General features: G+C 52.4%; 1 protein-coding gene across 6 annotated transcripts in view; it reads right to left on the bottom strand.

Moving 5' to 3' along the window:
• Nucleotides 1-26,635, bottom strand: part of TMCC2 (transmembrane and coiled-coil domain family 2) — a 37,125-nt gene extending 10,490 nt beyond the window's left edge. Inside the window, exons 1-2 of one of the 6 annotated variants that reach the window (XM_004282449.4) lie at nt 25,767-26,635; nt 13,524-14,054 (exon numbers count right to left, since the gene is read on the bottom strand). In XM_004282449.4, the coding sequence (XP_004282497.1) occupies nt 13,524-14,054; nt 25,767-25,973 (738 nt within the window). In that variant the 5' untranslated portion in view covers nt 25,974-26,635. Of the gene's footprint in view, nt 1-638; nt 912-1,174; nt 1,483-1,627; nt 1,857-13,523; nt 14,055-24,694; nt 25,220-25,766 lie in introns of those variants that run through there. The other 5 variants (XM_033410513.2, XM_033410515.2, XM_033410517.2 and 2 more) reach the window with 5 other exon arrangements.
• Between the last annotated feature and the right edge of the window lie 734 nt (nt 26,636-27,369).

The following is a 27,369-nucleotide window of genomic DNA, read 5'->3' as shown; positions in this document are numbered from 1 at the left end:
GTCCTTTCTGATAGGTCCACCCCTTGGTTCTGGTCAAAACTACATCCTCGGCTCAGCCGCCTCATTCCCTGCCCTGCTGAGAACAATGCCCTTTTGTCCACACAAATGCCCTGCTGTGCTGTTCCCTCTGCCTCCTCATACCCACACCCTGGCTGGAACCCCGGAGCTGCCCTCCCACCTTGGCGCCTCCTTTATTCTCAATCCTCCAAATTCTCCCAAAGCTCCAAGCACCCAGCACTTTGCTCCTTCCGGACCCTCCTACTGGGATGGTGCTCACTGGCCCTTCACATTCCTCCCTCCCGGTCACTGTTTCTCTGTAGACAGAGGCAGCCACAAGCGGGAACACCCCTTCCGCTTAATTTCATGTCAGCTCCTCTGGCCCCACGCGTTGTGACGTCTGTAGGTTTCTGTGCCAGGGCTCCCTCACCCAACCCCAAGGGCCCTGCCAGCACCCGTCAGCCTAAGCCTGGAGGCCTGGTGTTCACCCCTCCTCCCTTCTCCCATCTCTATAATGGAGAGAGAAGAGGAGAGGGGGCCACAACCCAAGAGACTGGAGGGGAGCACAGCCCACCTGACAAACTCCAGAAATGGCTTTCTTCCATCCCCCAACCCCACCCCCATCCCTACCAGGGCCTCACCTGTGTAGGTACCGTTTCCCAAAGCCGTGCTGGTGTTGGGGTACCAGGGGCCCTGAGGCCCCAGCTTTCTGCAGGCTGTGCCAGGCCCCCGGGATCACAGTCCCTGGGCAGCGCTGGGCTTGCCAAGGAAAGCCGGGGTCTGCGAGCAGGTGTGCCGGAGCTCCCAGGCTCTGCAGCCGCCATCTCCAGTCTGAGGCCCAGCCTGGGGATTAGGGGCGGATTGCGCTGGGAGATTTCTCCCTCCCTGGGGCTCACGGCTGCTCCTTCCCATCTGGGAGGAGACAGGGAGGATCACCAAGCGGGTGCCCTCCTCCACCCTGCCCATCCCCAAGTCCAGCTGTTGCCACTATGAGTCCAGTGTTCATGAGGACATCCAGGTGTGACAGATAGCAACTCCTGCCTGGGGGCAGGTTGGGGAAGCACATGGCAACACGTGCACCTGCATCTTTCACCCAACCGGATGGATGCTCCGCCCCTCCCCTCCTCTCCCCTCTCCTCCTCTCCCCTCCCCTCATGCACGCACAAATGCCTCTCACCGTCAGAAGCCCCTCTCACAAACAGGCACAGTCCCATCAACTCCCTTCTTCAGCCTCAGAACAGAAGTGGACCTCCTAGCCAGGCTTCCAGGATGGAGGCAAGCTCTTCAAAGCCAAAAAGGCTGGAGCCTGGAGGGAACTCTCTGGCAGATGCTAACACAGCCAGCTCAGCCTGCAGTCTTCTGCCTCTTTCCCCGCTGCCCTGCCCACAGGCTGAAGGCACCATCACTCCCAAGGCTTCCTCCCTACTCCAATAACTGCCTGGAGGAAGCAGGCAGTAGCCAGCCTCACCAGGGGATTTCCTCTTCTCTGAGATCCTAGAAATCGACTTTCTGCTCTGGACACCGCTGCCAGCTACTTCCCCGCTAGCTTCTACTTCCCATTCGTCACACCCCCCCCCTCCACCCCACCCCAGCAAAAACACCCAAGATAAAACATGGATGGCAAACTCACAGCCGTCTCTTCCTCCTTGGACTTCATCTTGACAGTCCCAGCAAGAAATCCCGTGAGCGGCCAGCAGAGGGGGCGAGAGACCCACAGTTGCGGAGAGCAAGCTGTAAGGAGGGTGCCGGGATGGCCAGCAGAGTTCAGGGATCTGCTGGGCCTCTCTAAGGGCAGCTTCCCACAGCAGAATCACCAAAGACGACGCAGATTCTGCACCCACTTGAGCCTGGTGAGAGACTCGGGGCTTAAATATTAAGGATCGGCATGGATCACGCTGACGGGGCGGCCCAAATTCAAGAAGGTGCACGGAGATAAGGGCCCAGTGCTATCTCTAGGGCCCAATGCCAGGGCCCTCAGCCAGAACACCAAGAGCAGAAGTCCCCACACCCTAGGCTCGTGGAAACCTTACAAACATTTGTGGTGGCAATGACTTGGGGTCTGTGAGGACAGGGGCCTAGCAAGGGCGCAACACTGAGGTCCCAAGTTGTGGGGCCGGCTCGAGCATAAGCAGTCAGGGACATGCGGGGTCAGGGACGCTTCCAGCAGCTTCCCACACCTGTAGATGACCTCCCGCCTACGGCACTTGAGTTTTTTCTTCATGCTTTGGGCATGTGCACTGTTCCTCTTGCATAAACAAGTCTTAAGTCTTAATGATCCCAGGAAGGCAGGGATCAGATCTTAACTATATCCTGGCCCTTCGCTGTGTCTAGCGTAAGACTGACCCTTCCCGGTACTGACGTCTGTAGATGACTGCCTGATCTATCCCACGGAGCTGAGATGGAAGGCAGTCCAGCTACTGCAGTCTGTCCTAGGTAGCCACGGAGGCAGCCTGGTCTTCTCACACTCAAGACATCCCTCCTCTGCCCCCCACCCCCTTCTAGGCTCCGCCAAGCTAACATATGTAACCTTTTCTTACAAGCAAAGCGGGGGGCGGGGAGGAGAAAAAGGAGAAGGTAGTAGCAGCAGAAGCCCAGAGGCAAGGAGGGGGCTGAGTAAGCCGAGCCCTGGGGCTCTCATGACACCTCACAAGGTCTCACTCCCCAGCTGCCCAGGATCATGAAGGCTCAGAAGCACCACGAAGAGGTTCCTTCGAGGCCTCACTGCACCACCAAGATGACCCTGAGGTGGCATCTGGCGTCTCCCTAATGGGAGGGTTCAGCTCCCCTCCAGGGACAACTCACCCATCAGCACAATAACTGAAGAGCAGGAAAAAGTGGGGTGGCGCTCAGGGTGAACCATTAGTCTGCTGAGAGAAAAGGGACGAACAGGAACCGGGGTGATGTCTGCCAGGCAAACCAGCAGCAGAGAGGTCCCTTTTCCTCCAGAGTATGTTCTCGTCTTAACATGTCTGAAACGTTCCCAAATCTGCCAGGGATGCAGAGCTTCCTGCCCTGGGGGTGGGAAGCAGGAGCCCAAGGTGCCATGACGTGGTGGAAAAGGTGATGACCAGGGTGTGGGTCTCAGCTCCACACCTGCTATGGGAGCTTGGTCGAGCGAGCACAGGCTCTGTGACTCAGTGTCTACCACTGCACTGGGAGGAGTGCGTGAAGGTGGGGGGGCTTGGAAAGCCCCGGCAGGAGAGGAGTGTGTTGCAGGAAGACACCTCGTTCCCTGGGGGCAGGCTACACCTTTCGGCCCACGGCAGAGGGCTCGGGTCAGAAGGCCTGCTGTGACTCCTCATCCCGCCACTCGCTAGCAATGCAGCCTCCACAGGCCCTGTACACGCCTCTTCACAACTGCAAGAGGAGGCGGCAGCACCCACAAAGCAGCAGTCTGGAGAAAAAGGCCTCAGGGATGAGACCGGTGGCATCCGGAGCTGGAGGAGAGGGTGGGTGAGCTGAGCCCCGGAGATTCTCTGCAGCTCAGCTGCAAAATCATACATATGATCCTTATCTCCCAGGGCTGCAGGGAGGGGAGGATCAAACGGGAACATGAGTAAAAATGCCTGACATGTCATAGGTTTTATTGAAATAAATGACTAAAGACCTAGCAATCCCACTCCTGGGCATATACCCTGAGAAAACCATAATTCAAAAAGACACACGCATCCCTATGTTCATTGCAGTTCTATTTACAATAGCCAGGTCATGGAAGCAACCTAAGTGTCCATCAACAGATGAATGGATAAAGAAGATGTGGCACATATATACAATGGAATATTACTCAGCCACAAAAAGAAACGAAATTGAGTTATCTGTAGTGAGGTGGATGGACCTAGAGTCTGTCATAAAGAGTGAAGTAAGACAGAAAGAGAAAAACCAATACCATATGCTAACACATATATATGGAATCCAAAAAAAAAAAAAAGGTTCTGAAGAACCTAGGGGCAGGACAGGAATAAAGACGCAGACATAGAGAATGGACTTGAGGACATGGGGAGGGGGAAGGGTAAGCTGGGACGAGGTGAGAGAGTGGCATGTCCATATATACACTCCCAAATGTAAAACAGATAGCTAGTGGGAAGCAGCCGCATAGCACAGGGAGATCAGCTCTGTGCTTTGTGTCCACCTAGAGGGATGGGATAGGGAGGGTGGGAGGGAGATGCAAGAGGGAGGAGATATGGGGACATATGTATATGTATGGCTGATTCACTTGGTTATAAAGCAGAAACTAACACACCATTGTAGAGCAATTATACTCCAGTAAAGATGTTAAAAAAAAAAGAGAAAGAAATGACTAGTCCTGAGGCTCCTTCACATGCATATGTACACACACACACACACCACAGTTATTCTAGGAGGTGCCTGGAAGACTCTGCCTGGGACAGAAAAAGCCAAAAAGTAGCTACATACGGAGCAAAGTTGAGAGTGGCAGCGGACACAGGAAGAGCTGCAGCTGCACTAAAGCGACAGGCTATGGAAACACATTAGCCACCGAGCAACTGGCCTTGTGCAAAGAGAAGTGCTGCTGGGTAACCGCCACCAAGTGTGCTTCCTGGCAAGTCCTGGCTGCCCTGCCACCTCCTCTTTGGCCTGGCAGAGACAGGCTCCATCTGAGCAGGGGGACAGGGCAGTTGCTGGCCCTTCGCAGGCTCAGGCAGCTGAGCCAAGGCAGGCGTCTCCAGCCACACTCTTTCCGCTCTCGCAAGTTACCCTGAGTCCAGGGCGACAGACGGGCTCCCGTCATCCTGGAAGGGGACCCTGGAAGGAAGCCTGGACCCTGAAGGAAGCCCAGGTCCTGTATGCCAGGCTCTCCTCTGCATGCCCAGCAGGTTTCAGCCCTCTCTTTCCCCGGGTTCCCCTTAATTTAGTTTTTTCTTCCTCTTCCCCTCATTTTCATGCAGTGCCCCTTCTTTCTTTAATACTCTTAAATATTAAGTTTTTTCTTGTCTCTTCCTTTGCCATTGTTATTACTCTTCAGGTCCCCACACCCACCCCCCACAACACACATTCTTTAAAAAAATCTTCTTATTTTTCTTTCTCCTGTGGGGGGGGGGAAGCGCGCGCGCGCGCGCGCACACACACACACACACACACACACACACACACACACACACACACACACACACACACACACACACACACACACACACACTGAAGGGTGGGAAACCTGAGAAGTCATAGGCTTCAGGAGCAAAGACTAATGCTGAAGAGCAGTTAAATTTAGTAGGTTCAAATACAAGGTGATGTCTTCAAAACATTTCAGGCTCCAAATGTGCTGTGAAAATCTCCCGGTTAGGATTCCTCCATGAAAGGCTGGCAGCTGCCCCAACGCTCACCTCTTGGAAATGGGGGTTTGGGAACTGGTCAGTACTCAGAGGTCCCTCCCCTAACACTCACTCTTAGAGCCAGCCAGTTGGTGCATTTTCTTAGAAACTCATGTCACCAAAGAGCCCGGCTTCCCTCTGGGGACACACAGGAGGAAGGGCCACCTTCTTCAGGGTGAACTAGAGCAACTAAGGTGGGCGCATTTCCTAGGAGCATGTGGAGCGGCTCGGCCACATGAGCTGGAAAAGCAGACAGGAAAGGCCAGAGTAGAGAGCGCTGCGGGGCGTGCACACACCACACCACCTTGCAGCTGCTTCCAGGGAGGGAGGAGGCCATCTCTTTCGCCCATGGGTCCTCGCCCTGTCTAATGCCATGGACACTCCTGTTACAGAGTTCATGGTCATGAGCCAGACGCCGGGCAGTGGAGAGGACCACACCTAGGTCCCTTTTAGGAAAATCAAATCTGGTGCCAGCTGGGTAGGAAAGAGGGACAATTTCCATGCCTTCTATAGCCACTCTATTTCCCTGGGGGAGGCGACACTGGGAACAGGCCTGGGAGAAAGTGACCCAGAGAGGAAGGAGTGTCTCCTTTTTGGGCAGTTTTTAGGAAGCAAAGCGCCCTCCGCCCCACCCTATTTGCCAAGAATAATTTAGAATGACTCCCTTCTAAAAGCAGAGGACTGAAACATAGAACTCTTGGGGCGTCCTGCTGACTCAGGGCTCAGAGGTCACCATGAGCTGACGTGATTCAATGAGAAATGTATGTGAAAGCAAAGCGGTCTGCAAACTGCAGCATGCTGGCCAGTGGGCTCAAAGGGACACGTCAAAGGCCATGGTTGGCATGGCCTGGGGGTGTCCACAATGCCCTGAACCCTTGAGGAACCAGTAGACAGGCATGGCACCCAGATAATATTTGGGTCTGAAGCTGTCTTCTCAGGCAGCAAAGAAACCTTATATAATGAAGTTAATATTACAGAGCACTTTTCTTTCCAGGGCAGGGTTCGCCTTTCCGGCCACCCAAAGGAGGCCTCCCGGTCACAGTATCACTTAGGATCTGATTTAGCTTCTGCAGATCATGCTGAATTATTCACTAGCTATGGATACTGGCCCAGCTCTGGGGTCCCGGTGGTGGGGTACCTGAAGTGAGCACACTCCCCAAATCCAGACTTGGAGGAAGGTCAAAGGGACAAAAGAATCAGGGGCACCAGACTCAGGATGCGGAGGATGTGGGCGCAGGAGCTGGGGCGGCGGGAGGGCTGGAGGCAAAGAACAGTCAGACATGCTGCCTGCAACACCCCAGCGCCTGCCACTGGAGAGAGAAGGGAGGTCAGAGAAGGCTTCTGTTCCCAGGAACTTTGCTCACTGCCTCCAGCCCTCACTGCAGTTCAGGGGAGCCCTCGGTTCCCTAGGAGCCTAGAAGGAATGCAGTGGGGTGTGTGCACTCATCACTGCTCCTGTTTCAGAGTCCTCTGCCCTGTGGCGCATAGAGAAAGCCCAAACTGTGCCTGTGAAAAGAAAGAAGAAGCAGAGCAGGGATCAGGTAAGTGATACTGTATTTCCATTGCCTCATCTGGCACCAGAAGAGACCAGGGTCACGTTTCACATCTCAGGGATGTGGTGAATCCAGGGAGGAATGTGCCCGGTGGCTGGGGAGACCTGTGCTAGCTGCCAGGACCCATGCCCACATCACCAGCGCTGGCTCCTTGTCATCTGGAACGGATGACAGACAGCTCGTCTTGCTGCTTTTATCAGCTCTGTTATCACCCAAACCTTGAGCACACCTTCCACCGGGGCGTGTCTGAGGGGGCTGAGGCTCCTGGCGGGAAGGCTGGGGGCCTGACTGGTGTCTCCCACCTGTGTCTGGGCTGGTAGCATCTCACACACACCCCCCACCCCCAGGGTTGTGCTTAGAGTCAGGTGAGTAGAGAAGGCATGACATCAGGTCTTGATAGGTAACTTGGACGGTATCTAACTTCACCCCCTGTACCTAGGGGAATTTTGTACTCCCAGAAGCCAGAGCTAATCCGGAGAGCACGGGGTACTTTCTATCTAGAAAGAAAGTCATGGATGTCAGTAGGGAAAAGACGAATAAAGGCTAGTTCCAGAGGCCAGCTGCCTGCTGGGGCAACTGAGTCCAAAACCCTGCTCTAAAGTCAAGAGGCTTCTGCTGTTCATGATCTCTGGTGTCAGAGCTTTAGGTAAGGGGCAGAGTCATTTATTCGGCCCCTCTCCTGATTGGACAGGACCCCTAAAAAGCAAGGGGGCTTCACCTGAACATGAGGAACTCAAATTGGACTAAAGGAAGAACTTAACTCACCAGGTACCTCAGATATACCGGGCAACAGGGGCTTTTAATCACTGAGACAGGGAGCAGCAGCTCATGGCGAAGCACAGAGCTGCCCTGCCTTGGCCTGGTGGGCGGCTGGCAGCGTGGGCACTGCCTTGGGAGGCCCTCCTGAGGCCGCTGGGCTGGCTGTCCCTCTGCCTAAGGAGCCTTTCCACACAGAGGAAGAGAGAAGGGAAGAGGGGATGAGAGAGGGTGGAAGAGGGGAACAGAGAAGGCAGCTGTCCTCCCCAGCCACTGCGTGTGAGTCCAGGCTGGCACGGACCGGCGCACGTACACGAGCGACTGAACGGAAAGAGTGTAACGCAGCTCTAAAGGTGGATGCGTTTGTGTGGACAGGCCAATGGGCCAGCCGGACAGGGCCCCGTCGGCCTCCCACCGAACCTGGGCGACAACTCAGACACATCAGGAGGCCTCACAGATGGACGGTCCAGCCTCCCCCAGCTGCCGAGGGAACCTGTTTGGAAACCTCTCTCAGCAGAGCTGGCCCCACCCACCTCTGAACCGGCAGGCTTCCAGACATTAAAAAAACCAGGCTCCTCGACACCTGCCAAGACCTGTCTTCTTGGCAAGAGCCTAGGGCTAAGGGCAGCCCCTCACCTGCCATTCCTCAGAGTAAACAGGGGTGCTTATTTATGCCCCTTATTTATTAGGGCAGAGGAGAAATCTTGTTGTTGGAGAGATCCGGCGGGGGAGTGTACAGGACAGGCTGTCCAGAGTCTGCTCTGGTTTACGTGATGAGCGGAACGTCCCTGGTCTCCCCGTCTGGGGCCTGGAGATAACACCTCCATGAGGCCATGGGGAAGCGACCATCGTGGCATCATCTCCACACTCTCCCCCTCACCCCTCAGCACCTGGTCCTCTCTCCGGCCCTGCCTACCCTCGAAGCCAGGGGGCAGCAGGCTGGCCTGTCGGTAAAGTCCTCCTGCCACTGAGCATTCCGTGCTGGTCTCCTAAGGCTCTGGACATCCCCTGTGAGCTTCAGGCTCCCACCACCCCAACCCACGCTGCTCCTCATCCTCTGGGGACCAGCCACACTGCACAGACGGGGAAGGATGACCAGGGCGAGGTCAGGGGCCTGGCAGGTAGAGCTGGCTGTGAACTCAGCACTCCTGCACTCTTCCTCTCCCAAGACCCTCCAGCTGGAACACCTTGCACAAGCCTTCTGAATGCGGCGACAGCTGGAGAGAGCTTTTGAACAAGGCCGAGAGCGAATCAATGACCAAGCCAAACGTGGGAGAAAGGGAAAACAAGCCTCTGAACCCTGCAAGGGCTAATCCACTCTCTGAAAGTCTGGGAGCAGGTTATCAAGGCAGGACAGAAGAGTTGCTAGATTTTCCTGAGTGTACACTACATCTTCTAGGAACTGCTGCTCAGTAAAAGAGAGACTGGGAAGGGGGGTGAGACTCATCTGCTGAGGAACCAGGAGGTCCAATTCCTCTGCCACTGCACATATAACCAGTGGTCCCTGCTGAAAACTCCAGGGCCCAGATTTCCAGAGGTTAAGGCCACACACAGAGGGGGAACCCAGATGTCACCTGCATTCTCTATTTACCTGCCGATGCCCCAGGGCACCAATAATGATGACTTAATTTTTCCACTTTATAGACATAAGACAGAGAGTAGTTACCTTGCTCAGTGTCACACAAATAATAGAAAGCAGAATGGCGAGGTTGAGATGACAATCTGCTTTTGTTTTGAAAGGGGAATCATTTAAGACACAACCTTGAAGACAACCAAGTAGATCTGGAGGGAACAAATGACAGGCGAACAACATCACTAAGACTGAGCTGCTTCCTGGGACTGTGAACGCTTCTCTGTGCCTCTGCTGCACCCCTGCTCTCCGTGGGGCTCCAGGCCCCCTACTTTCTTAGGGAGGGGCCGGGGTGAGCCTCACAGGACAGCTAAGGAACTTTAGCTGCCTCCCGGGTGTTTCAGTAATTCAACCCCTGATAGGGCCGGCTCTGGTCTGAAAGTCAGCTGCTAAGCTCTAAACAATGGCAAGGGGTGTGGGTAGTGGGGGAGGCTTATGAATTAAAAATAGATGTTAGTAATCACCAGGGAGCTTGCAGAGAGCATGTGGGGCTATGTTTACTAGAGAGAGAAGAATCCCTTCTATTCATGCCCAGAGACCAGGGTGGAACCACCACCAGCTTATCACACCAGCCAACGGCCTCTGGGTTTGGGGGAGTCAGCTGACCATACAGGGTTTACTGATGGCTGGAAGACCCCCTTCCTCAGGACATGGAGGCACCCCCTCTTCTCAGCATCCCCCAGGGCCACGGCCATCCCTGGGGGGACAGCGCCAGATCAGAAAGGATGTATAACTGAAGGGGAAATTGCAACCAAGAGATAAAGCCACCGCCCTTGGGCTGAGGCAACCCGCTCATGATGGAAATTGCATACAATGGTCCCTGGCGGTTTTAGTGACTTCAGATCTCAGTCTGGTCTTGTGGACATGCTAGAAACATGGGGTCTAGTCTCCTCTCTGCCATGAACTGGCTGGGTGCCCTTAGGCAAGCAGCTTCCTGATTCCTATAGGCCGCAGTCTGCTCATGTGTAACATGGAGATAACAGTACCTGCTCTGACAACTTCACAGGGATGTTATTAGGAGTAACCAGGGAGTATATGTATGACAAAGCTTCGGAAAGATGAAATTTCTAAATAAGGATATAAAACAGTCATAGGAATAACCATTTTCCCCATTCCCAGCCTGAACCCAGGGACCCTTCCCCCAGTGTGCTCACCCAAGTCTCCTGGCCTGTCTTCCACCAGCAACAAGAACAGAACCCTGCCACTGTCACCTCCTGGATACCGTGGGGGCGGCGTAAAGACCAAACGGGAGCCTGCAGAGAAGCTCCCCAGCTGATGGGCTCCCCACCCCCTCCCCCCTGCATTCCCAGTCAGCAAACATCAACAACCCCTCACCAGCCTCCGAAAGTGCCCACCGCGCACCCGCTCGCACAGCCTCAGGACTACAAGGTTCCCGTTCTCCCTCCTCGCTAAACAGCTCTAGGACCAGAGACCCTGGCTTGACAGGACTGTACTAATTTGACTTTCAAAATGTATCCGCTGACTCAGCAGTGAGAGGCGGGCATGGCAGCTGCTGCAAACAAAATACTTGCTCACTGAGAATCCCCTGCAGTCCAGTGGTTAGGGCTCGGCACCTTTCACTGCCGTGGCCCGGATTCAATCCCTAGTCGGGGAACTAACACCCCACAAGCCAGGCTATGCGGCCAAAAAAAAAAAAAACTTGCTCATTAAGGGCTGAACAACTGGCTTACCCTGTGGGTCCCTCTGGGTCTCCCTTCCCTCCACAAGGCCACGTTTCCCTTTTAGCCGACACATCCAGATCTCACTCTTGGCACAGACTTCTCTGTAGTTAAAACTAAGCTTGCAGATGGTCCAGTGCCATCGTTTTAAATACTCTCTATATGCTGACAACCCCCAAGTGTCTGCCTCCAGCCTGGGTTTCTTCCCAAGACTCCAGACTCCAACATCTGACTGCTTACTTGGCCTCCCCGTGTGGATGTTCAACAACCATCTCAAACGTAACGTGTCCAAAGACGAGCTCTTATTGCTGCCCCACAGCCCCTCCAGATATCTGGTCCATGTGCTGTCTTCCCCAACTCAGTTAGGCAATTTCTTCTTTCCAGCTGACAGGCCAAAAACCTGTGAGCCATCGCTGCCTGCTCCCCTTCTGTTGTGCCCCACATCCATCAGGAACCTTTGTAGCTTGATCTCTGAAGCAAATCCAGAATCCAGCCACTTGCCCCACTCTCACCCTGCAGCAAACCACTGCCACCTCATCCCTGGAGGCTTCCAGCAGCTTCTAGCCAGACTCCCTGCTCACGCTGTGGCTCATAGCCTTGTCTCCGCACAGTAAACCGAGCGGTCTTCTTCAAGGGTGTCACTCATCTGTACAAAACCTAATGACTTCTCATCTCACTAGAGAAAAAAGTCAAAAGCCCTTTTCCTGGCCTACTAGTGATCTGTAGCCCTCCCTGCGCATCTTTTAAAAACTAACAAAAACCAGACTGCCTCAACGAATATTGGCCTCCTTTCTCCTCCCTGGAAGAGCTGACCCTCCACTTCCGCCATCTCCTCAATCTACTAAAACTGGTTACTTGCCACAGTTATCAATGACCCCCACTGCTTGATACTATCTACGTACATTTCCAAATCCAGATCTGACCTGTCACTCCTGCTGCGTTTCACTCTGTTGAACACTTACTTCCTCCCTCTTTAAACTCCTTTCTCCTTATACTTCGGCATCATTTCTCTCCAGGTTCACTCCTGCAGATCTGGCTGCTCTGCCCCTTATACGTCATCTCTGTCCTTGGTCTCAGCCCCCTCGACACATGCCCTTCGACCGTCTCATCGCACCCAGGATTTCAAGCTCAGTACTGGCTCCCAGCGTGCTCGCCCCAGCCCAGACCTCTCCCCCAAGGCACTGCCAGTTGGTGCTCTTTAGATGGACAGCTCCCAAAGGCACCTACAACTCAACATGTCCATAAGTGAATGCATCACTTGGCTCCCAAAACATGCTCCTTCTGTGTTTCCTCAACTAAAGAATGCCCCATTCCTAAAGTTGCTAAGCCAGGAAACTAGAGTCCTCCTCTACTCTTCCTTCGTCTTCCATGTCCACTTTCTCGCCTATACTATCGATGAGAACTGCCAAAGGTCTTCTGAACTTATCTCTGACTTTCCATCCTCACTGCTGAAGCCTAGACTCCGGCAATAGCTCCAATAACGGTTTATTTGACTCCATTCCTGTCCCCCTTCCTAATCTACTGTCTACACGAAGACCCAAAGGGACCTCCTCCTGCCATTTTCCTGCCTAACACCCTTTGATAACTTCACACTACCCCAGACTCAACATGGCAAGGCCTTTTGTGACCTAACCTCTACCTACCTGTCAGCCCCCAAAAGTGCTGGACGTTCCAACGACAATGAAGCCCGGGTAGTCCCTGGCATCAGCTCGCTTGCCTTTGTACACACTATACCGTTCCTCCCCACACCCTTCCTCCCAATTCTCTGGCTAAATTATACTCCTTCTTCAAGATTCAGCTCGATGGCTTCCTCTAGAAGGTCTTTTCCAACAAGCTCCCATATCCTCAACACAGCCTCATCACCCTATCTTGTCCATTCACCAGTCTGTCTCCCCTCTATTCAGTGAGAACAGTACCTCCAGTTTATTCGTTCTTATAGCACATAACAAGTAGGCAAGAAATATCAACACTTATTATATGAATAAAAGAATGAATATAGAGATTCAGAAAGTACCAAACTAGATTTTCTCCTTACCAAACAGCCCTTCATGGATTCCTCCTCTAACTTCTTTGGTTGGTAACAATATTAAAAACCATACTGCGCCAGGCTCCATTCCAAGTATTTGACATATATGAACCCATTTAATCATAGAGCAATTCTACTATTAGTATCCCCATCTCCAACTGGGAAAACTGAAGTACAAAAAAATTAAGTGACTCCGGCAGTAAGTGGCAGAACCAGGGTTGATGCTAGACTGTGCTCTCAACCACTGCATGTATTACCTCTTGAGAGCATGTTTAAGGAAAACAAACCAAAATTACTATCAGCCTGAGCAAAAGATAATTTTCAAAAACAAATCCCCAAACAAACAAAAATCAGCCTTTTGGGGATCATCTCTTGCTTTTGGCTTGTCCTATCTCTGGCTCCTTCAATGAGACACACAGCTCTGCAGATGGCAGCATGTCCACACCCACCAGGCCAGGCCCCAGCTCAGGTCCTCAAGGCCAGAGGCCCCTGCGCAGGTGGCTCCTGCCTCTGAGTAGCCCCGACCCGGAAGGCCCTCCTCTTGCCCCGCCTCACCTTGTCGCTGAGACCCTCGGCCTCCTCGGCCAAGAGGTTGCCACCATCAGCCAGCAGCAGGGACGTGTCAGTGGTGGAAGAAGACCGGGGGCGGCACTGGTGCTGGTGCAGGATGGCGGCCAGGCTGCTGTCCTGGGGGGCCTTGCGCAGCAGGTGGGGGCTGCCACGCTGAGGCTCCAGGGAGCTGCTCTTGGTGCGCCGGCTACTGCCCCCGCTGCCGCCACCCCCACTGCTGCTGTGCAGGCTAGCACCCCGCTTGATGGAGGGCCGGGAGCGGATCTGCTGCAGCACGCGGTTGAAGGCAGTGGGCCTGGCGGGCAGGTCGTGCAGGGACATGGCATAGGAGACGCGGTGCATCTCCGGGGAGCGCTCCTTCTCGTCCGGGGAGTCATGGTCGGACATGCCCTGCTGATGCTGCTGCTGGGAATCCTGAGACGTCGGGTGTTCCCTCTCCCGTGACCGGCGGCGGCCGTGGAACAGGTGCTTGAAGCCGTGGCCAAACATGGAGCCCTCTGAGAGCTGCTGGATTTTCTTAAGGAGGAAAGATGAAGAATCTGGTGAGTGGAAAGCTCTCGAACGCCTAGTCGGTTGCGGGCAGAGGTGAGGGGTCCCTTCCTGGGATATGAGTGTAGCTCCTACAGCCATCTGAATCTGGAAGATCCCCATGAATGTCCCGTCATGCCTTAAAGGTCACCTTGCAGAAAGGTGGCAACCCAGACCAATTCCTCTCATTCACAAAGAAATGTGCCTGTATGGCTTCCCACAGGACATTCCAAATCCACACACGGTTCAGGATTACTGGTCATGATATCCTTGTGCCTATAGTCTGGGGCTCAGTGGCACATGCGGGCAGCACTTGGCTCATGAGGTTTATCCCTCTGGACTGATTCTCCCTCCATCCCCTAGTCCCTTTCTCCTTCCAATTAGGTCCTTCCTCCAGATGCTCTTTTGGCCCACCAAGCATCCATTTCCAAAGACGCCTCATTGCAACACTCCCTGGGAAAATCAGGGTCATACAATCAGGTTATACAATTGTAGCAGATATTGCTAATGACCTACCAATAACTAGGTCTTTCTTACCAAATTGCATGGCCTTATTGTGCCATGCTAAAAATTCTTGCTTCATCAGACCCCCTTGCAGCTAGGAGTAGACACGTGACATAGTTTGGGCCAATGAAAAGCAAGGTGAGCGTTTCTGGGGAAACTTTTGCTTACCTAATAAAGGTACTAGCCCTTTTTACTTTTCCCATCTGGAACGTGGAGGCAATGCCTGGAGATGCAGCAGCCGTCTTGCAACTGCAAGTAACTGGCACGACGATGAAGACCTACACACAGATGGTAAAGCCCCCAACAACAGGCCTGGGAACTTGAAGGCCTTATGGAATCACCAACCCAGCTGTGAATGACTACGCTGGGATTCTTGGTTCATGAAATAAACAAGTCTATCTTTATCTGTACAACTCTAGAATAATTTCCTCTTATTTATAGCCAATCTCATTCCTGACATAGCTGTAAAATAAATTTTACTGAAGCTTCCGAGTTGGTGAATACTTCCACATGCCGGGAGGGTGACACATCCCAGTCCAAGGGCCCGAGAAACTCCTGTACTCAAGACCTTCCAAACCTCACCGTATGTGCCTCTTCCTCTGGCTGTTCATCTGTATCCTGTATAATAAACTGGTAAATGTTAAAAAAGTAAATAAACTACCTCAATGGGCATACCTTGTAGTGCGGTCGGTAACGTGACCACTTCTTTAGAAGACAATCAGAATACAGTCTTAGTGTCTTTCCACTCAGACTGGAACAAACCAAAGGGGCGCTGGAGCCCAGTGCTGCACTGGCCCCAGCCTTCCCTCTTAGCTCTGCCGCTGAGATGTTCCACCTGCTCCCCGGGCAGCACTGCTCAGCGAGAGGCGGCCCAACCACCCGGCCAGGGCGAGGCAACGTGTGGGATAACTCCAGACAGCTGCTTCTGTCAGGGGGTCGGCTCATGTGGTGGAGCCGAACCCTCGGCAGAAAGCCTCAGAGCCAACAGGAGGAGGGGTGGGACTTTGAGGACCAGGTGAGAACGCCCACTCTGTAACTCCTGAGAGGGAAGCTCAGAACCCAGCCACATGGGGTTCAATGTCTTCATCTGTAAGGAACAACTCATCACCTCAGGAGGCAGCCTCGGTCATCTACGAAACCTTGCAAAGAATTACAAGTACTGGATTTTCTTTTTTTTCGAGAAACAAACTTACAGAGCAGAAAACTTGAACCATGCAGACACCAAGGAGAAAACCATCCTCAGCTCTTCTGAATTAGCTGACCCCACTCTCACTGTTAACTTTACACCTCAGCGTGGTTTGTGCAGACACTACTGTTACGATGTAAGCTGCACTTACATCTGATGTCAGTAACAAGGCACACTATTGCGGATTACGTCAAAGTGCAGGATTTTCCGTTTTCACCTCGTTTGAGGAGCCCCACAATCCTCAAAGTAGGTGGGGCCCTTGTACAACCCATTTTACAGGCCAGATAAGTTATATCATCACAGCTCACTGTGAACTAACGGTTTACAGTTTTCAATATGCTCTTTCTCCTGCATTCTCTCACTTGATTTTCCCAGAAACGAATAAAGGCAACAGCAGCAACATTTCCATTTTTAGGTGAGGAAATTAAGGTGACCATTACTCCTTCTCGAGAAGTTAATCCCGGGGCAGCCCCGCAGATGCTAGGTTTCACAGTGCCAGGTCTCCCGAAGGGAGCTACCATCTCCTCGGGGCCAGCCTGAGGCAGAGTCTGCTCAGGGTAAAACCACCCCGTCCAAGGCAGGCCGGACTGAGGCGTGCACTCCGCCGGACTCGGAAATGGCCGGATCCTGCCGCCTCTGGACCAGGGACAGGCCAGGACACCCTCCTCCTCGTTGGGCCCAAGCTGATAGCAGACCATCCTGCAGGCACTGTAGATGGGGCCAGCTGGCTCTGGCATTTGCCCAGCAACTTCTGCTAAATGGTCACATTACATATTCCAAATTGTCTTTCTAGCATATTCTATTCCAAGCCTCTTTCTCCTCTCCCCACCACTCCTGGCCTAGCTTCTCCAACACTGAGGCCCCTCTTCCACATCCACTCAGATACAGGGTTCCCTTCAAAAGACGGCACCGGAGTCCCAAGGCATTTCCTCTCCCTGAGCCCCAGGAGAAGGGGGCAGGCGCTGGGGACAGCAGCCACCACTGTCTGCTATACTGCTTTGAATCCTAAAATCCTTGGTCAAATGACTTTTACTATCATACAACAGCATTTTTCAAAGTGTTTTCCAATGTGTGCTGTCACTCTAACCTGACGCTAGCCTAAGCCCAGGAGGCAGGATGTCACAGAGCATCAGTGTCTTCATTTTGCAGATGAAGAAACTGCAGCACAGCACAGTTAAGGGGCTCATCCCAGTCACACGGAAGAATCTCCAACTTCTAGTCTAAGCTACCTTCACTGGCTCACACACTGATTCCGAGACTAAAGCAGATACAGTATTTACATGTGTCCCAGAACAGCATCACAGGCAGGATCAAAACAAAACAAACATGCCTGGGCCATGGGGGGTTCCGCCCCCTGAACTGCAGCGGTGAATCTTCCCGTGCCACATTGTAGGACTGGGGCAAGACCTGTAACCAGTGTGGGTTTTCCTTTCCCACCTTCCCATCTGTTCTGCAGGTAAAGGAAAGCCAGGGTGACCCCAGGACCTTTGCCCCAGCAGCGCTGAGGAGTCTGCTAAAGTCTATGGTAGAGATGAGGGAAAAGAACAAAAAAGAAGACAAAGAATAATGGGGGGAGAGAGATGGCACCAAATGCAGGGGTTTTTCCTCACTTATAAGACATGGGCTGGGCTGTTTCTGCATGTGGGTGTCAGGGAGGAGAGAGTTAAGGAGTTTTGACATAACACGGTGAGTAAGTGTTCAAAAAAAAAAAAAAGAAAGAAAGAAAAAGAAACCAGCACATACACATAACCAGCCACAAGTTTTGGAAATGAGGAAAACCATGGTGACTAGCTTGAGGGAACTCAGCCACCAACGCGGCAGAAAGCACCACCTGCTCTGACTAACAGGTTCCAGCTACTAAATGTCACTTGCTTCTCCACATTGACTATTGCTTTTCCCCAGCTGCCAGAAACCATTTTGGTGGCCAAATGAAGCCATGTATTTATTAGGAAAAGAGAGCTGAGACGTTTCAGAGCTAGAGATGAGACACAAACAGCTCTCCTGATCCATGAGAACAAGCAAGGGCTGTCCCAGAACTGCCCAGAGGCCAGAAGCAAGGCAGAATGGAGAGCATCCTGAGGCCAGGTGCCTGTACCTGGGCAGGTAAATGACAGAAGCTTGCTGTCTTTCCCTGAACTATCTTAAAGGGCAGAAAGGACGCCATCTCCTTGGAGTGCTATCATCGTCTCAGGAAGAAAGCGTAGGCTAGATGGTTTCCGAAAGATCCTTCCTGAGAAGGCTGTGGTCTCTGAACAGTTAGGCTTCATCCCCTTTCCTCCCTGGGTGTGGGTCCCCCAAAGGGGAAGTCTGCTCCAAAAGCTGCAAACACAGCTGCATGAGGTCAAAAGTAAAATGCTTCGGGGTGCAGTGACTTTGGCACCATCTGGTTTAAAATAGCCAGAAGCAGCTTCTAATTCCTCCAAGTCCCTGTATTCTTAACAACTCCCATTAGAGCTGAAAGGATCTTTAAAAGTGACACTAACCTAGAGTTAATTATCCCACCTGGCAGCTGACCGCAGCGCTGACTGCACATCCCCTCCTCCTGCCTGGGTTTGAAACTCCCTCTGCCCCACCACAGGTCCGGCTGGGAGGGTTCAGGGGGTGATTGGGTTACCGTGAGCCTTAGCAAGCCTAGGTCGCCAACGTTCCTCTATTTATAGGGTCTCTATGGAAACAGGGCCAGCATTAGAGAGCTAATCGCTGTAAAAAAACCCACAGAGTCCTACTCTGGAGATACAAAGTGGATTGCAGAAGTCTTCAATTGCCCTTAGGAGGCCTTGGGTGGGGAGCCTGGGGTTGGAGCAGGAGAGGAACTGCCACCCCAGGTTTGGCGCTGATGGCCACAATGATGAAGAGTGAGCGGCTGCAACTGTTTCTCTTAGAAACACAGTGATGAAAGATTTTTGGAAGCATTTTTTTCTTCCCCAGCATCCCAGCTGACATGAAACAAACAGATCTCAACTCAGGGGCAAGTGATTTCCCCATTCTCAATTTTATTTTAATTCCTCATTCCTTTAGGCTCAGAGAATTCTGCCTGAGCCAGTGCAAGTCAGGCAAGGTGACCTCATGCAGCAGATCTTAAGGCAGAATCGGCTCAACTTTTATCAGCATAAAAGATTTTTTTTAATGATTTTTTTTTGATGTGGACCATTTTTAAATCTTTATTGAATTTGTTACAGTATTGCTTCCGTTTTTTTTGTTTTTTTTTTGCGGTACGCGGGCCTCTCACTGCTGTGGGCTCTCCCGTTGCGGAGCACAGGCTCCGGACGCGCAGGCTCAGCGGCCATGGCTCACGGGCCCAGCCGCTCCGCGGCATGTGGGATCTTCCCAGACCAGGGCACGGACCCGTGTCCCCTGCATCGGCAGGCGGACTCTCAACCACTGCACCACCAGGGAAGCCCTTGCTTCCGTTTTATGTTTTGGTTTTTTGGCCGCGAGGCATGTGGGAATCTTAGCTCCCCAACCAGGAATTGAACCCACACCCACCTCACTGGAAGGTGAAGTCTTAACCACTGGACCGCCAGGGAAGTCCTAAAAGATTCTGATTAAAGGTATCTTCGCGGTGTGCCCTCTCTCTGCCTCTTATCCTACACCCCGTTCACTGCCCCCTGTCCCATACAGCCCTGTCTGACCATGCTGGTCTAAAGTGACCTCACCACCCTGCTCTGAACTCCTGCTCTGAACTCGTCATCTGCACCACACATCTCGCAATTAATCATGTTCTGCCTTGTGACACGGCTCTGTCAAACTGTTATCCAACTTTTCACCTGCTTCTGGATGGAATCCTCCATGAGCAAATGGAGGGCAGGAGCTATAACATCTATTATCTTTGTGCCCCCAATAGTAGGGGGAGAGACCTTAACACAAACATGGCCATTGCTACTTAATTATTTTCTGAGTGGAAACTGTGTGCATCTACAAGACCATCTTAAAAAGGCGATTTAATCCTTAGACAACTATCTTTTCCAAAGATTTAAAATGCTCATTCACACAGTTTTTTGTGTCTAACCCAGATCCCTCCTGCTGCAGTTAAAACCTCGTCTCAGTCTATCATCTTAGTAATTGCCTGGAAAAAGATGAACACAGGGCTTCCCTGGTGGCGCAGTGGTTGAGAGTCCGCCTGCCGATGCAGGGGACACGGGTCCGTGCCCCGGTCCGGGAAGATCCCACATGCCGCGGAGCGGCTGGGCCAGTGAGCCATGGCCGCTGAGCCTGCGCGTCCGGAGCCTGTGCTCCGCAACGGGAGAGGCCACAACAGTGAGAGGCCCGCGTACCGCAAAAAAAAAAAAAAAAAAAAGATGAACACAGACCCAGGAGCCTGAATGTGTTTACTGTCCTCACAAATGGCTTAGGTCAAGGCTTAATGTTCTCACAGCCAGCTTTGTTTTCCAGGTGGACATCATTCAGCCAGCTTGGCTGGAATAAGGAAGCTTTTAGCCATTTGGTTTGAAAAGTCAAATATTGTCTTTCTCACACAATCACAAAACATAACTGCAATCCCTCCACAGTTTTGTTTTAACTTTTCAACATGCAGAGAGGCTTAAGTGTTTGGCTGATAAAGGTGGACCCTGTCTAGTATGGCCTCATTCTAAGAATGCACCCTCCTCATCCATGAGCATTTCAAAGCGAGATGTCTTTCTTAGAGGAGAGATGAAAATAGGCATGAATTTTGAGTTGGCCTACAAGACCACCACTGAGAAGCCACCTGAGATATTTTTCCCCCAGCTCCTGACACCCACACTTTTTTAAAACTTCAACCCCAAATTCAGGTCCTATCAAATGTTTCAATTCCTGTTGACGGAGAGATTCTTGTTAATGGGATTGGCAGTTAAGACAATTAAATACACGAAAAGCAGCACATTCTGTAAATGCCAAGCCTGCACGACAGTTCCCACTGGAACAAGGGCAGCTGGGAATTCATCTAGAACCCAACATGTGGCAGGAGAACAGACAGCTTCGTTCACCACATGCTTTCCCGTCGGCCACCAATTCCTCCTCCCAAGCCCATATCCAGCGCTGCTCTGAAAATTCCTGATGGCAGAGGGGGTAGGAGAGGGACAACCCCAGGCCTTAGGACCCTCTGCCCGCCTCACATTAGGTCCAGGTGGGACAAAAACAGGCACCCTCTGCATTCTTCACCACCCTCCACTGTCCCTGACTATTTACAGGGCTGGGGAACTGCTGTCCAGTCAAAAAAGGGCACTGACTTTACAAGGGACCTGGCACATGCCCTTTCACTTCCCCCACTTAGAAAGTGCTCTCCTCTTCTTTGGTAATTAACGTCTCCACCCTTTACAACTTGCTCTAAGTGCACCTCTTCTGAAGAACCCCATATGTTTCTGATTCCATCAGTGATGCTCGAAGCACCCTCAAACTTACATGTGCTTCAACGGATGACTTTCTTGCAAGTGCTTTACCCTGTTTGCCTGGAGGCAGAGGCAGTGCCTGCTGCCAAAGAACTGATTTCCCATTTCCTTGTGCTTAGGTCTACCGCAATCCTACCTCCCCTGATGAAACCTCTCCCAGGGGTCCTGCTCCCACCTGAGGCTGTGGGAATCTTCACACCTGAACATATCACTTCTGAAGGAGAGCTGGGGGCCTCATGACGCAGCAAGACCACATAGAGCCCTGCCCTACCATCAGAACCCTTCCTCAGGGTCCCAGAGCACACACAACCCTCCATCCCGCCCGCATTCCCATGAAGTCGCCTGTCTTCTCCATTGAAAAAGTGGAGAAGCTGAGGCCCATTAATTTTACTAAAACCCTGGGCCTTAAAAATAAATAAATAAAAGAAGATAAAAATAAGCAGAGGCTTCTTGGGAATGTCAATGTTCTCTCTCTTAATTTGGGTGGTAGGTAGACGGGGTGTCTGTTTTGCTGTTGTTATTTAAGGGGTACATATGTTTTCAGACACTTTTATATGGATGTCGTGTTTCACAATTTAAAACATGCCTTCCCCGCTGAAGGCATCAGTATCTGTTAACCCATGAACCCCTTGCCGGCAGGCTCTCTATTGGACCGCTGAACAAACAAGGGGCATCAGGCGCAGGTGACGCATCTGTGAGCAGCACAGGCTGCGAGCCAGCAAGGAGAATCATATAGGATTCAGTTGCGCCTTTCCCTCAGCTCTTTGGTTTCTAATCGCTCTTCACTCTGAGCAGACAGGAAGACCAGTGAATGGTGTGGATGAAAGAACCCAAATGAGTCCTGAGTCAAAAGCACTTCAAGGGGCTTCCCTGGTGGTGCAGTAGTTAAGAATCCGCCTGCCAATGCAGGTAACACAGGTTCGAGCCCTGGTCCGGGAAGATCCCACGTGCCGCGGAGCAACTAAGCCCGTGCGCCACAACTACTGAGCCTGCGCTCTAGAGCCCCAGAGCCACAACTACTGAGCCTGTGTGCCACAACTACTGAAGCCCGTGTGACTAGAGCCCGTGCTCTGCAACAAGAGGAGCCACCTCAATGAGAAGCCCGCGCACCGCAACGAAGAGTAGCCCCTGCTCACCACAACTGGAGAAAGCCCGCGTGCAGCAACAAAGACCCAACACAGCCAAAAATAAATACATAAAAATTAAAAATAAAAAGCACTTCGAACCAGGATTGGAATGGTGCAACTCAGAGCACCCCCTTCTTCCAGGAAAAAATATTAGTATGGTTCAGAAATCCCTGGAGAAATTGTTTGCAGGGGCTTTTGTGAGGGGAAAGAGAACCTCAGGGGAAGTCTAGGGGAAGGCCTCCAGCCAGCAAACCCAGAGCCTTCCTTTCAGGAAAGGCTGGGGAGAGGTGGAGAGGTCTGCGATTTCCTCCCCTGCCCTCGGGATTCTAAGAGGCATCAAGACAGAGCCAGCTGACTCTCGTGCTGAGCCACTCATCCCAGGCCTCAGCAACATCTACCACATGCTGTATTTTTAACAGGAACGTGTGCTTCGTGTCCCTTTCTGCAGTTTTTCCCTGAGCCCCTCCCACTCCCACTCTCACTGGTACTGCATTTACTTGCCGGAAAATCTTGGTGTACTTTTGGTCAGCCGACACTCTCTGTGACCAGCAATCTAGCATCTCCTCCCAACTAGCAAGGAACCTGGCAGCAGCAAAGGACTGGATAATGATCACAAATGAATCAAGACATGAACTCAAGTGGTTCAACAGGAATCCAAGCCACGGGGGGCAGGGGATGACTCTGAATTGTTGGGCTCCTGTTGCAGAAGCGTCTGCTGAGATCACCCCTGAAGGTCACATCAAATGTGTGGAGTAGCTAAGAAGGCCCCCAAAGTACCTGCATACAGTTACAGTTTTATGAGTGCTCCTTTAAGATTGCTGCTTAATTATTTTTCCTTCTTTTCACTGGTCCTCCCCACCCCATAATCACAGATCCCGGGCCACCATAGGAGAAATTTACAGTGCGGTTCTCCACAACACTGAAGGACCATGGAGGGAGACCACGGGAGTCCCTGAAAGCTCTGGCTGCCACTAGATAGGGCACATTCAGACCAAAATTCTCTCCTCTCCCTCTGCACAACTTCCTCTGAGGTGCTTCACACAAAGCCTTTTTTTTTTTTTTCCCCTTTCTCAAGATGATTTCCTCCATTGCACCTAATCCATCACAATGCCTGGAGCTGTCACAAGAAAACAGAAGTGGGACTTAAGGGACCAAAAGTTCCTATCTCCAAAGTTTAAAATGAAAACAAAAGCAAGCCAGAACTGCTGGTTGCTCCAGGCCAAACACAGGTATGAGACAGGGGGGGTGTTAAAAATCAAACTTACCCCGTTTTGGTACCACCATCAAATCTAAAACAAGTTAGCTTCTACCCAGTGCTAGAGCCGAAGATGGAATTTTTCCATCATTGGAAAACTGTGCCAGCACTGGTAAACGAGTTTGGACACACTTCAATATTCCTGGTCCCTTTCCCCCAGAAAAAAGGCTCAGAAAAGTTGAGTGATGTGCCTGAGATCACAGAGCAAATCAAATTGCGACAGCCCCCAAGTTCATGCCTGGTTCTGAAGTCCCTACGCTGTAAACACGTGATAAAGCAGACAGAGATAAACAGGAAAAGGCCCTGATTGTCTCCCTGTGCTCCCACTGAGCAGGCAGCGGCTAGGTTTTCTCTGCGCTGCCAGCCTGGGTCCACATGGCAGTGGTCACCTCGGTGATACGCTTTCTGGTGGGGGTGGAGGATAACTTGGAAGGACAACATCTTTTCTCACACCTGATCACAATTTTGGTTCGGGGAAAGTCAGCATTTAACATCAAATGTAGAGTTGTTGCTATGTCTGCCCCAACCAGAATGAGAGTGTCACAAAAAAAAAAAAAGAGAGAAAAAGAGAGGGAGTATAAGAGGGTGGAGATGAACGAGCTTCTTTAAGCAGCTTTATCTACAGAGACAAAGACACTGCAGCCCCATACCACAACCAGTCCACCTTCCCTCACGAAGGCAGCTGGGGGAATGAATGGAGCTGGCCGTTTCCAGTGCTGCCTGAGCTGAAGAGTCGGGGAGTTTCCAAGGCTGCTGCTCGTGGACTCAGCGTGAGAATCCCACCTGGTCAAGGAATCAGGGTTTGTTGGCCAGACCCATCTGGATCGGCACAGAATGAAGATGAAGTCTGCAGCAGAAGGCTGGCCCCCTCCCCACATCAGCATTAAGAGCAGCTCTTTTCCTTCACCATCTCAGTTAAAACAGGAACCACACCTCCTGACCACACAGGGTGGGCTCAGAAGTGGCAGGTGTGCCAGGTACGAAGGACTTCCTGCGCACAGCCTACCCAGTGGAGCTCATCTTAGACATAAGGCCAGCCCCAAAACTCTGAAAAGGACAGTAGCAAAACCAGAGGTCACATTCCAATAACTACCACAAATTTTTAAAGTACATACATGGAGGTAGCAGTCACCTTCTCACCCCTCCCCAAGAAACACAGACAGGTAACACACAGGTAAGAGCACACTCACCTGCGCTCTAAACTTCCTGACTCTGTGCCGCTCAGGCCAAACGAGGAATGTCATTGGTTTATTCTGGTGAGCTCCTTAGTGGCTGCTGCCATAGGATACAGGCTTTATTTAACATAACGGTCGGAGTCCTTTTGCTCCCCTAGCTAAGACCTTGCACCCTTTCTGGAGAAAATGACCCCAGGCATCAATCTCCGATGCATCTAAGTTCCTTCCTTGGGCTGACATCTCTCTCACCACTGTGGTGAGCTGGCTTGAGAAGCCTGAGCCTGCAGTCCCTGTGGCAGCTCCAGCAAAGGTGCATTATTTATCACAGCTGCTGTTTTAATTAATATAGAGACATCCAATACAGCTCAATAATTGTCTCGGCAACCTCAGGCTGGAAAATAAAGGACTCCCAGCTGCATGCAATCTCCTCTTTCGGATCCTGGTTCTAAATGCCGGCTCTGCGTGTGTGCAACTTGAACCGAGGCCCCAAACCAGCCTAAGCACTAAGCGGCCACCTGTCAGTTCTCCACGCTGGGGTTGGTTTAGCAAGCGGGCAGGGATCTCCAAGCACTAGCTTAACCTCTGGCTCCACCTAACGGCAAGAAACCCACACTCCCCTTTCACAGATGGACAAACTGAGCTTCACTCCAGGAAGGTCCCCAAAGGAGGAAACTAATTCAGCAAAGGAAACTAACGGTCTTTTGCTTGGGCTCCCACGCTGTCATTGTCTTCCCCTGCCATTTTACAGGAGGGAAAGTGATGTCAACTTTTTAGTTAGCACCTTGGATTTCTCCAGCCCTTTGTCTGCGAATAGCACTTCACACACATTATTCAAACAATCTCGGATGCGTAAGTCACTAGAACGTCTGCAGAATAATGAGGAACAAACACAGAGGCCCGAAATAAGCTGAAAGAAAGAGGCACAAATGGTACCTGACGTCCAGCACAGGGTCTGGCCCAACATCTGCTCATTCTCTCTGACCTTTGTCTGGCTTCCCCATCACTTTTATCCTGTTAAAGCACTTCTGCGTGGGGCGGGGAAAGCTAAGTCGCCGGCTGGACTCGTAAGGGGAGGGTCTGCGCTCACCTTTAAATCGGGAGGCTTGCTTCGGGGACCCGGGTTGGGCGCCGCGGCAGCGCCCGCATCCGAAGTTGGCCCGCCAGCGGAGTTAGCACCCGTGGCCTCCCCAGGCCGGAGGTCCGCGCCCGGCAGGTGGCAAGCTGCATCTTCCAGCCCAGCTCCATCCTCCTCACCCTGTTGTTGCTGCAGCTCGTCCGATTTGCACCTCTTCATGGTGTATGTGGGTCGGCAAGGGGAATCTGTCCTTCCAGCGCGCCTTCTTGGGGGAGACCGCACCCCCTCTTACACTCAGAAACGAGGCTCGGGGTCTAAATTATTAACGAGGAGGGGAGTCGGCGGATCACAATTTCTTGAATTAAAAAAATAAACCTTTTTAAAGGAGGGTGAGAGAGGGGAGAGGAGGGGAGCCTTGGTTACAGCTTGGAATAGTTCATTACGACCTGGGGAGCGGAGACAGATCACAATCGAGGCTGGGCAGCAGGAGTCCTTGGGCAGTCATTGGAGCGGGAGGAGATAGCCCCCAGCCCCCAAACTTTCTGCTTCAGGGCAAGGGCCGGGCGGAGGGGAGCTGGGCGGCACAGCGCATCCCTCCCGGCGGGCCGGGCTGCTGGGCGCGGCAGGCATGGCGCGGCTGGCCGGGCAGGTCCTCGTCGGCAGCCCTCGGCGCCGACTGCGGCCCCCAGCCCTGACGCGAGCCCCCGCCCCACACTGGCCGGCAGCGCAGCCCGCAGCTCGCCGCGCCCCGCCCCTCCCCCGCGCGCGCGCTCTAGACCCACTCCCCGCCCTCCGCGCCGCCTGCTGCAAAGCCTCCACCGCCGCCAGAGCCAGCGGCAAGCGCGCAACCTACCCCGCCCAGTGCCTCGGCCCGGGAGGGGGAAGGCGAGGCAAGGAGGGAGTGACAACGGCAACGGACCAATGGGAAGCCCGGAGGGCTGAGGGGGGCGTCGCGCGGCCACGTTTTTAGGGTTGGTTGCATCGTGCAATCCCCCAGGAGAGGTCTGGAGGGCAAGGCTGCTGTGTTTTAGCATTGCAGAGAGCGGGCTGCGGAGTAGAGACTAGGGGCGGCTGGCCAATGGAACGCGGTTTTAGCAGATGCGTGAGGGTCTGCTAAAACTCACTCAGATGCGTGAGTCTTCCAGGAAGGACTCTGTCGGGGTTCCCCCCACCCACTCATTTTATTTGGCGGGGAGGAGACGAATAGGGATGCTTATCATCGCTGCTTTTTTGCTCTAACTTTGCACATTATGACATCTCTTCAATGAGGAAGACGCGGATCCCCTCTGACGCTTGACCTGAAACACCTACCAATGCCTACATTCAGAGCTGCGAATGCAAGCAGAAGAAAGCGGGTGTTCTGCCCCATCGCCCCTTCCCTTCCCCCCACTTTAAGTAAACTATCTTATGAGTCTCAGCTTTATGCTCAGAAATGAGAATGTATTTCATTTTTGAACACAATAATGTATGTGAGAGTTTTTTGCAAACTGTGAAGCAGCTTTTAAATAAGAAGGGGTATTTATGGCAGGAGGTTGAGACATGGAAGAGAGGAAAGGAATGCAATCTCTTTTTCCCATAAATCTCAGCCAAACTGCGCCGACTAATCTGGAGGCAC

This window comes from Orcinus orca, chromosome 1 (assembly GCF_937001465.1).
Source record: "Orcinus orca chromosome 1, mOrcOrc1.1, whole genome shotgun sequence".
NCBI lineage: Eukaryota > Metazoa > Chordata > Mammalia > Artiodactyla > Delphinidae > Orcinus > Orcinus orca.
This window is presented reverse-complemented; position numbering and strand designations above follow the sequence as displayed.